Raw genomic sequence first — 10,574 nt, forward strand, 5'->3', positions numbered from 1 at the left:
TAAAATTAATATGTTTAAAGGTTAATTAACTTGATTTGAATCTAAAAGTGTTTAAATTTTATAAATCAATGGTGCAAATATTTGCATTTCATTTATATTTATTAAAAAAGTAAATTTGTACAAAACTTTAAATGAAAGAAAAATGTTGTGTAAAGAAGAAACGTTTCTATTTTAGCTCCATGTTATAAACACAATTCTTCAGCTGACATAATTTAAATGAATCTTTAAAGATACCAAGTGTTTATTAGCAGTAAACCCTAAACTATAAATGGTATTTTTATATGATCTGTCTCTTTAATAATCAGTTTGCCCTAAAAGGAGTGGGTGTTGGGAAAGCTGAGTCATTCACACTAATACAAGAATTGTGATAAATTTGAGTTAATCCGTTGGTTCTTAATAAACAAATCCATTATTTTCCTGAGGCGGTAAAATACTTTGGACGTTTATGATCACGGCAATAATAAAATATACTCATCTCCGATCTGGTTGTGGGATAGTGTGCTGCCCTCTAGCGGAGTCCGGGCGCAGCTGCAGTCCCTTGGTAACCTCCTCCCAGACCGCCGCTCTGGAATACGGGTCAAGCGGATCTCAGCTAAAACTGCGCCCCACAGCGAACTCAAGCATCGGCTTGCATCGGTCTGACGTGCTCGTACGTACTGTACAACTTATTTCAAGTGTTCTTATTAACACGCACACATGTAAACAAATCTTGTAATCGGGAAAGGTGGGCAAGTTTCCGTTATGGTCGCACGAGCGGTCCGCTAGGAAAACGCGACGTCGTCATTTAAAATGGCGCCAAAGGTTTACCTCAGCCCGTTCTGTAAACATCCCACTCTCTACTGCTGGTTAGCCACACTGAAAACCAACTTGTGTTTACATGTTAATTAATATTTCTTATCCAGAGATGTATATTGAACTTGTGTAAGATTTATGCATTAATATCTGACCCCTAACTTTTGACTGATTGCGGCAGTGGCTGATTTAATAAGGGACACAGCGTCTGCAATGGCTACCAACTAGCTCCGAAGTTGCTAACCCCAGGCATATTTGTTTTGCTTTGAGTTTTTTTCCCCTAGAGTGAAGTTGTGTGACGTGAACTGTGTTATACCGGTTCTTGTGTCTCGATACTGCAAGCGAAAGTAGTTATCTGATGATTACGCCATTAAGGCGCCGGGTATGTGTTGGCCTGGACGATGCACACAGCAGCAGCTATCGGGCTAGCAGCGTTCGATAGCTGCAATCACCGTGAGATCTTTCAAATTCAGAACAACTTTGGGTCTTTTGGAATTTTTCATCATTATCTAACGGAACACACAGCCGCTTTCTGGATTCCGCTGTAGTTTTTTTTTCTCAGCGTCACTTTTTGCTGCACCAACACGGGCGTCACGGACACGGGTGTTTAGAATCTACTGGTAGTTAGGTTATCTGGTGAGATTTGCCGATTCGCTACGTGATCAGCGCAGCATTTAATGAACCGTTTTCAGTAAGTTATTGTTGTATTTTCTTTGACCTATCATATCAATTTGATATTATCAAACATCAAACGTGGGGTCTGTTTTTATTTTGTCTGCCTTAACGTAAAACTACTAATTGTCAACACTTTTTGTGTGTGCGTGTACGTTGAGATTACGTTGTACGGCCGCTTCGGAAGTCTACGGAAGCCGCCAGTTCTTATTTTTATATGCCGATGGTTCTTACGAAGCAAAATACAAACGCGTTTGCTCAGATTAACATTGGTGTTTCAGCGTCTATGTAAACGGGAAACGGAAAGTGGCATAACACCGGAAGTGAAGCGAGTTTAAAATGACAATATCCGGTTATAATATTCAAAAAAATAAGTGGTTCATGTGGTGGTGTCACCATCATATTTTAATAAACAACATTTCCATTTCTTCATTTGTTACATTTAAATAAAAACGTGCTCATTTAAATTACTTTGAAGTTTTTTTTTATTTTGTTAGTTACACACACATCCGGCTTGGAACACATATCTTATTTAAAGAGCAAGTCACCCCCAAATAAATTTTTTTTTGCTGATAAACTAAATAAACGAGTGTCTAATCGTGCTGCAGACACGTGTAGTGAATAATTTGGCACTTCAGTCCATCTTAGTTAAAATTTAAATATTCTGCCTAAAACTGGCAGTGTTGTGCCGTTGTCAGGTAAAAACTCTGCACTGTATTTTAATTTAAGTCTGCCACCGCTATTGGCTAAGAGGTATGCTATGATGTAAACTGGTACATTATGATGTCACAATGCTGTTGTGAGCCTGTGTGTGTGTATTTGTTAGCAGCTCCGCCTTCTCGGTCTGCCAGGCAACAGCATTTGTTTCATTTTTCAAACAGGAAGTGAGAGTGGAGTTAGACTCTGGTAGGGGTTGACTTGCTCTTTAAGTCCAGGCTGTAATTTCTTGCTACTCTGCGGCCTTGGAGGCAGGTGGTGTTTCTGTTTATTTGTGGGTTGTTGTTGGATGTAAACTTGAAATAGACCGATATATCAGGGCGATATTTACCAGTTATTATACATATAGTCGGGCACTTCCGCTGGCAGCCCACTGCTGCTGCTGAATTTAATTTTTTAATGTGTATTTACGTTCCTGAATAACACTTGCTTTAAAACATTATTGTTGATTAACATTTTATTTACCTACCTGTTTTGTATATTTAATACGTGTCTGTTATTCATTTCTTTGATTAACTTTGATTAAACAAATAATTAAAACATGGAGATGCACGCAAAATTAATATTGTTAGTTAAATTCAGTGAACGTTGTGCTTTCACTGTTATTAGTGACATCTTAGTGTGTAAATAAGGTAGGAAAATTCAGCCTTAAAAATAGGCCCAAAGAATCGGCTGACTGTGACTTCTACAGGTGCTGGCCAGTAAATTAGAATATCATCAAAAGGTTGAAAATATTTCAGTAATTCCATTCAAAACGTGAAACTTGTACATTATATTCATGCAATGCACACAGACCAATGTATTTCCGATGTTTATTACGTTTAATTTTGATATTTATAGGTGACAACCAATGAAAACATCAAATCTGGTATCTCAGAAAATTAGAATATTCTAAAGGCCAATGAAAAAATGTTTGTTTCTCTAATGTTGGCCAACTGAAAAGAATGAACATGAAAAGAATGTGCATGTATAGCACTCAATACTTAGTCGGGGCTCCTTTTGCCTCAATAACTGCAGTAATGCGGCGTGGCATGGACTCGATCAGTCTGTGGCACTGCTCAGGTGTTATGAGAGCCCAGGTTGCTCTGATAGTCGTCTTCAGCTCCTCTGCATTGTTGGGTCTAGCGTATTGCATCCTCCGCTTCACAATACCCCATAGATTTTCTATGGGGTTAAGGTCAGGCGAGTTTGCTGGCCAATCAAGGACAGGGATACCATGGTCCTTGAACCAGGTGCTGGTGGTTTTGGCACTGTGTGCAGGTGCCAAGTCCTGTTGAAAGGTGAAGTCTGCATCCCCATAAAGTTGGTCAGCAGCAGGAAGCATGAAGTGCTCTAAAACTTCCTGGTAGACGGCTGCATTGACCCTGGACCTCAGGAAACAGAGTGGGCCAACACCGGCAGATGACATGGCACCCCACACCATCACTGACGGTGGAAACTTTACACTGGACCTCATGCAACGTGGATTCTGTGCTTCTCCGCTCTTCCTCCAGACTCTGGGTCCTTGATTTCCAAAGGAAATGCAGAACTTGCTTTCATCAGAAAACATAACTTTGGACCACTCAGCATCAGTCCAGTCCTTTTTGTCCTTGGCCCAGGCGAGACGCTTCTTGCGCTGTTTCATGTTCAAGAGTGGCTTGACACACGGAATGCGACACCTGAATCCCATGTCTTTCATGAGTCTCCTCGTGGTGGTTCTTGAAGCGCTGACTCCAGCTGCAGTCCACTCTTTGTGGATCTCCCCCACATTTTTGAATGGGTTTGTCGTCACAATTCTCTGCAGGGTGCGGTTATCCCTAGAGCTTGTACACTTTTTTCTACCACATTTTTTCCGTCCCTTCGCCTGTCTGTTAATGTGCTTGGACACAGAGCTCTGCGAACAGCCAGCTTCTTTAGCAATCACCTTTTGTGTCTTGCCCTCCTTGTGCAAGGTGTCAATGATTGTCTTTTGGACAGCTGTTAAGTCAGAAGTCTTCCCCATGATTGTGGTGCCTTCAAAACAAGACTGAGGGACCTTTTAAAGGCCTTTGCAGGTGTTTTGAGTAAATCAGCTGATTAGAGTGGCAGCAGGTGTCTTCTATATTCAGCCTTTTCAGAATATTCTAATTTTTTGAGATACCAAATTTGGAGTTTTCATTAGTTGTCACTTATGAATATCAAATTTAAATGTAATGAACATTGGAAATACATTGGTCTGTGTGCATTGCATGAATATAATGTACAAGTTTCACGTTTTGAATGGAATTACTGAAATATTTTCAACCTTTTGATGATATTCTAATTTACTGGCCAGCACCTGTACATATCGCCATCGGCAATAGAACTACCCACATCGATTGAACTCTTGTGTAAACTTTTGGACCAAACAGAATCATCTAAATTTGTGTTTGAGTTAAATGTATTTTTTTATTGCTGCATTGTTTCGCTTGTATTCACTTTCGTAATCTACATCTTTGTTTCTGTGTTGCGAAGAGTCCTCATGTCTAAGATTTGCAGACAAAACACAATGAAGAGAAGCAGACACCCCAGCAGCAGTGATGACTCCGACAACGAAAGTAAGCTCAGTGTTGCCTCTGCTGACTCATTCAGACTCGTTCCGAATATAGATGTGAACACGGCTGGAAAATCTCTCTCTCTTCCTGTTGTGGGCATGCAACAAAAGAAGTTTAGCAAAAAGCCCGTTGCTACAAACGTTCTTAGGTTTTCCAGTTTTAGCGACTTGTTTTCAGAGAACTAGTAACCCTTATGTTTCTCCACCAGGTAACTCCACCTGCTGGTCCCAGCATTCGTCCCAGCACAGGAGGGGGACCGGGCAGAAACCCTCAGAGGTACGTCTGCTCCGAGACTTTACTAATCGCCCTCTCCCAAAACCAAACCTCATAAATATATAATCAGCTTTTTATTTAATTCAGCTGTTTTTCCTCTCATCTGTTATCTAGGTCCTACAGAAGGACCAAACCTTTCTCTACTTATCTGAGCTACAGCTGGTGGGCTTTGGTTCTACAGGAACTCTTACTGAACCAACCTGCTTTTAGCAGTTTACATAATATAAAATAATAAATTGATCAATATTTTCCAGAAAAGTAGGCCAGTGGAATTCTGATTGGTTGGTTAAGCCACTTTTATTCATTAAAGCTCGAAATTATAACTGATGGGAAATAAAAGTACTTAGATAATTTTACTAAACTTTAATTCTTGCTGATCAACTTTGTGGTTTTCCTCCCTGCTACAAACTGTGTGTGTGTGTGTGTGTGTGTGTGTGTGTGCACACTGGTCTTAAACCAACTTCTTGTGCTGCAGGTTTTTAGAACGGACCTGATCACGGCCATGAAAGTGCACGACTCGTACCAGCTGAACACAGAGGACTACTATGTCCTCGCTGATCCGTGGAGACAAGAGTGGGAGAAGGGCGTCCAGGTCCCAGTCAGCCCCCAGTCCATCCCACAGCCTGTTGCCAGGTAGACCACGCTGGACTGCAGCCCACCAGTCGGGTCCCTCCCTGATAAATTGTGTTTGCTGTAAATTCCTATTTGTCCCACAGAGTTCTGTCAGCGAAAGGGAAGGAGGTGATGTTCACCAGGCCGAAGAAGTTGATCCGGACATCTGGCAGCGAGGCGCTGGGCTACGTGGACATCCGGACGCTGGCAGAAGGGATGTGCCGCTACGACCTGAACGAGGAAGACGTGGCTTGGCTGCAGATCATAAATGAGGAGTTCACAGAGATGGGTGAGACTGGGACTGGTGGTTTTAGCTGATTAAATGAAGTCCTTAATGTCCGGGAGACTTTATTTGTCACTCCCTTTCCAGCCATGCCACTGCTGGATGAGCTCACGATGGAGCGAGTGATGGAGGAGTTTGAGCGCTGCTGTCATGAAAACATGACACACACGATGGAGACGGAGGAGGGGTTGGGCATCGAGTACGACGAGGACGTGGTGTGTGACGTCTGCCAGTCCCCTGATGGAGAGGACAACAACGAGATGGTCTTCTGCGACAAGTGTAACATCTGTGTTCATCAGGTCAGCAGATGGTTAGGACTGCGTGAGGGTGGTGTTAGGGTGGAGTTAATGGTTAATGTGTCTGGTGTGTTCAGGCGTGCTACGGGATCCAGAAGGTTCCAACAGGCAGCTGGCTGTGTCGGATCTGCGCTCTCGGCATCCTCCCAAAGTGTCAGCTGTGTCCTAAGAAGGGCGGAGCCATGAAGCCGACTCGAAGCGGAACCAAGTGGGTCCACGTCAGCTGTGCCTTGTGGATCCCAGAGGTTCGGTCTCTGATCGCGTTCCTGCTCCGACTCGTGAGCTACGATCCGGTTTTACTGACCCGTTCTGTTGGTTCTGCTGCAGGTGAGCATCGGGAGTCCAGAGAAAATGGAGCCGATCACCAACATCTCCCACATTCCCACCAACAGATGGGCTCTGATCTGCTGCTTGTGCAAAGAGAAGACCGGCGCCTGCATCCAGGTCTGAGCTAAACGAGTTTCACACCCACACCAACACTGGGTTTGGTTCTGTAGGGCTCAGATTGGGAGGATCTGGTCTTATCTGATCTGGACCCTCGTGTGACTGCAGAGTCCAGCTGATGGTTTCGGGCTGAACCCGGATCAGTCCCACAGAAACTCAGGGTTGTTTACATGATGAACTTGTGGAGGGAAATTTTGACCGTTTCATGTTTTAAAACCTAAAATCTGGACTTTGATGCTTTTCTTCTTCAGTGTTCTGCTAAAAACTGCCGGACTGCGTTCCATGTGACATGTGGCCTCCAAGCCAGCCTGGAGATGAACACCATCCTCACCGAGGAAGACGAGGTGAAGTTCAAGTCGTTCTGTCCCAAACACTCGGGGTTGGAAGGCCCTGAGCCCAGGAACGGAGATCCAGGAGTTGAAGACGGGACCAGAGACAAAAGAGGAAGGACATCCAGAGAAGAGGAGCTCAGCAGCCTCCAGCAGGAGAAGAGGGTCAACCTTCGCAAGCTGAAGGTCCAGGAGATGGAGGAGGAGTTCTACCAGTTTGCAGGGGTGGAGGAGGTGGCCAGAAATCTGAAGCTGTCTCTGGAGCTGGTGGACTTTCTTTACCAGTACTGGAAACTGAAACGTAAAGTCAACTTTAACCAGCCCTTTCTCATGCCCAAGAAGGACGAAGAGGAGAGCCTGGCACGCCACGAGCACGAGGTGCTGCTGAGACGCCTTCAGCTCTTCACACACCTCCGCCAAGACCTGGAGAGGGTAGGTTCCTCCTGGAGGAGGAGTCAGCATGTGGTGTGTTTGCTGTAAGGCTGGGTTCAGACAGAAAACCATCACAGCACCCGTCTTCACTGTAAATTACACATTATTTTGTTTTTAGCTGCTTAAGACATGGACATCTGAGATCTCAGATCCACACAGAGTTCAGCGGGTTTAGATGTTTTCCTGTCCGCTCCTCGGCTGGAGGCTGATCTTTACCAGGTTAACGCGGTCAGAATCCGACTCAGCATTTTCCTGCCGTTGCTCCTCAGGTCCGGAACCTGACCTACATGGTGACCCGGAGGGAGAAGATAAAGCGGTCTTTGTGTAAAGTCCACGAGCAGATTTTCCAGCACCAAGTCAAGCTGCTGGACCACGAGCTGCTGAACGGTGAGTCCAGTCTGGTCTCGGTCACTAGACCAGTGTCTAACGGGTCGTCGCCTCTTGTTCTGTTTGCTCTTTCCGGTTTAGAACCTCCTGTCTGTGTTTCAGGTGATCCCTCATCCAAGGATCTGGAGAACCTGCTCTCTCTTGGATGTTTATCCTCTCAGGACTCCCTGTCCGGCTCCTCCGTGGGACACTCAGGACTGAAAGCCAAACGAGGTCTTCTGAAGCAGGAAAAACGGAAGAAAGACAGTAAAACCCCCTCAGACTCATCGGACATACTTAAGAAGGACAATCAGAGTAAGCTGCTGGAGATGAAGGACAGCAGAAGCTCCAGCGTCAAACCATCTGGCCCTGCAGAACCCGCAGGTGATGGAAAAGTCCAAAAGTCTGTCGCCAACCAGCAAACCTCCCTTCAGAAGTTTCAGAAGCCACACGTCCTTCTTGAAACTGTTGCCATCAAGCTGCACAGACTCGAGAGCAAGAAGAGTCCGAGGCCGGACGTCCCGGCACCAGAACACAAAGTTCTGGTGAGACGGGAGGAGCAGCGGGAGGAGAGAGGGAAGAAGAACAATGTCTCCGAAAGCTTCTGTCAGGTGAAGAACAAGCTGGGCTCCAAACATCTGGAGAAGACCGTGTCCATCAGGCTGATCGACATCAGGAACTCAGATTTAGACAAACACTTCATTAACAACGGAATGACCAAAAGAAGTTCAGTTTGTGTGGACGTGACCTCGGACACTAAAGTTACCAGAAACAGCGTGGTTCCAGATGTCTCGGCTGTGTCCAGAACCAACAGCTGGCTCCGGAAAGCCCCCGACACGGCCAGCAGACCCGTGGCCCGGCACCTGAAGGGCTGGGGCAAGTTCAGGATTCCCAAGAGGAGCGAGAAACCGCTGGGCGCCATGTCAAAGGAGGAAGAACTTTTCAGACCGTTCACCAACCCGCCCGAGCCGTCTTACCCCAGAACACGACTCCGGACCGGCACTGAGAACGACGGGTTCAGCCCCACCTCCAGAGGGGGTGACGACGAGCTGGAGCCCTGCCTCAAACAGTGCCACTCCTACGAGCTGCGGGGCGACCCGACGCTAGGGCGCCAGTACGGCTCTGACATCATCCGCCGCGGCGTGCTGGCTTCCTGATGACACCAGAACTCTTCCAGAACGAGCTGCACAGCGTCTGTCGGAAAAGAACGACAGACCCTCCGAGCATCTTCACTTTCCTCCAGAAAGCCTCAAACAGCTGGATTAAAACAGAGTCCGTATTTATTTTTGTATCTTGTTTTCTGCTAGTTTTTATTTATTTTCCCTTCTAGATTGAAAAATGTCAAGTTGCCACCTGAAGCTCTCTGAGATGTTCACTAGCGAGGAGCGGTCGTCGCCTGGGACCATAAATAAGCTGACGGCGTCATTAAGTATTAATACGTCAGCTGCACTTACGTCATTCATCTGGACACAGTCTGGCTGATTCTGTCCTTCAGCTTCCTGCGAAACAGGAAGTGAACTCCATCGTATCCATCATGTGCCTCACAGATCTGAAGCATTTGCACTATGAGCGGGGGAGTGGGGGCACAGGTTTGATGTATGAGAGCATATTTTTACACAGAAACTAAGCAGGTGTTTTGTACTCGGACACTGATCTACTGTTATGCAAAATTAATTTTTGGAGGTTCTGCAGACAAATAAAACTCTAAAACCAGCTCCGTCTCCAGAGGTCACTGAGGGGCGGGGTTACACCGGGACAGGTCCAACAGACCTACAAACCACTCACTCACAAGAAGGGACAAGACTGCTGAGAATAAACATCTGGTAGGACTGCGGGAACTGTAGTCACCGGGTCGTTTCTGCAGAAGACCGACTTGCTAAAGTCTCTAATCCCTCGGTGGATAGCAGACCGGACAGGTGACGGCTGAATCTGGAGATGAGAAAAGCTGACATCCTACAGTGTTTGCAGCAAGATGACCTCCATCTGTCGTCTGATGGGTCCGGGGGTATTTCCTGGCCTGTAGATCTGGTTTTCAGCACGTTTTAGTTTTAATCCGTTTAAACACACCTGATTTTAATCAGCAGGTGATTAACAGGCGTCTGCAGAGCCTGATGAGCTGCTGCACTGGTGACTCAACCATTGAATCAAGTGTGTCGCATTAGAGAAGCCACAAAAGTGCTAGCTACCAGCCCTCCAGGCCTGGGATTAAACACCCCTGCTCTAGGATTAAGTCCCTCCAAGATTCATTTACATAATCCGATGTGAAAACTGAAACTGAAACTTGACTCGTCTAAACTGGCCATAATTTTCCAAACACGACTTCCATAATTAAATCAGTAAAGCAGCCAATAAATGAATCCAAAACGAAAAGGTTCATCAGAAAACAGCAGGCAGGAGATATTCAATTACTTTATTGCGTGATTCAACTGATGTGAGATCCTGCACGTGTTTCAGCACTGCATGAACAAAAAATAAAAACGAGGGTAAAGAAATTGTATTATTTACAAAACCTGAATCACTATTAGTACTTATACAGTATGTACACATTAGTCTGTTTGCTACGACAGTAGTTACAGGAGGGAACCGCTACACGACACCTCAGCTCTACGGGGTTACAGTGCTTACAAACGCTGGACTACATTCACTCAACAGGGTTAGAATTACAGAATGGTACACAGAAAATCCTAAATCAAACGTGCATGTTCACGCTCACGGGGTCAGGAGCCGAACGCCAGATCAGATTAAATAAGGAAATAAATGGTTGGGGGTTCGGTCTGGACAGAGTCTGTCCTACAGCAGAAACTGT

At 45.4% G+C, this 10,574-nt stretch overlaps 1 protein-coding gene across 2 annotated transcripts; it reads left to right on the plus strand.

Moving 5' to 3' along the window:
• Positions 1-513: 513 nt before the first annotated feature.
• jade1 (jade family PHD finger 1) lies at positions 514-9,482 on the plus strand. Of its 2 annotated transcripts, none has more exons than XM_015969406.3 (11): positions 514-649; positions 4,654-4,736; positions 4,942-5,009; positions 5,482-5,639; positions 5,723-5,907; positions 5,989-6,200; positions 6,275-6,442; positions 6,525-6,641; positions 6,893-7,402; positions 7,672-7,789; positions 7,892-9,482. In XM_015969406.3, the coding sequence occupies exons 2-11, from the start codon at positions 4,661-4,663 to the stop codon at positions 8,923-8,925; spliced, it is 2,646 nt and encodes an 881-aa protein (XP_015824892.3). In that variant the 5' UTR covers positions 514-649; positions 4,654-4,660; the 3' UTR covers positions 8,926-9,482. The 2 variants fall into 2 exon arrangements, with proteins under 2 accessions (XP_015824892.3, XP_015824891.3); XM_015969405.3 differs by lacking the exon at positions 514-649 and adding an exon at positions 1,351-1,483.
• The last annotated feature ends 1,092 nt before the right edge of the window (positions 9,483-10,574 follow it).

This window comes from Nothobranchius furzeri, chromosome 18, assembly GCF_043380555.1.
Source record: "Nothobranchius furzeri strain GRZ-AD chromosome 18, NfurGRZ-RIMD1, whole genome shotgun sequence".
Lineage (NCBI taxonomy): Eukaryota > Metazoa > Chordata > Actinopteri > Cyprinodontiformes > Nothobranchiidae > Nothobranchius > Nothobranchius furzeri.

What these genes read in the sequence shown, in the direction of transcription:
- jade1 (XM_015969405.3), top strand. An exon ending in TGAGGAGTTCACAGAGATGG is followed by an intron (nt 5,908 to 5,988) that starts GTGAGACTGGGA and finishes CTCCCTTTCCAG; the next exon opens with CCATGCCACTGCTGGATGAG. An exon ending in GGACCACGAGCTGCTGAACG is followed by an intron (nt 7,790 to 7,891) that starts GTGAGTCCAGTC and finishes TCTGTGTTTCAG; the next exon opens with GTGATCCCTCATCCAAGGAT.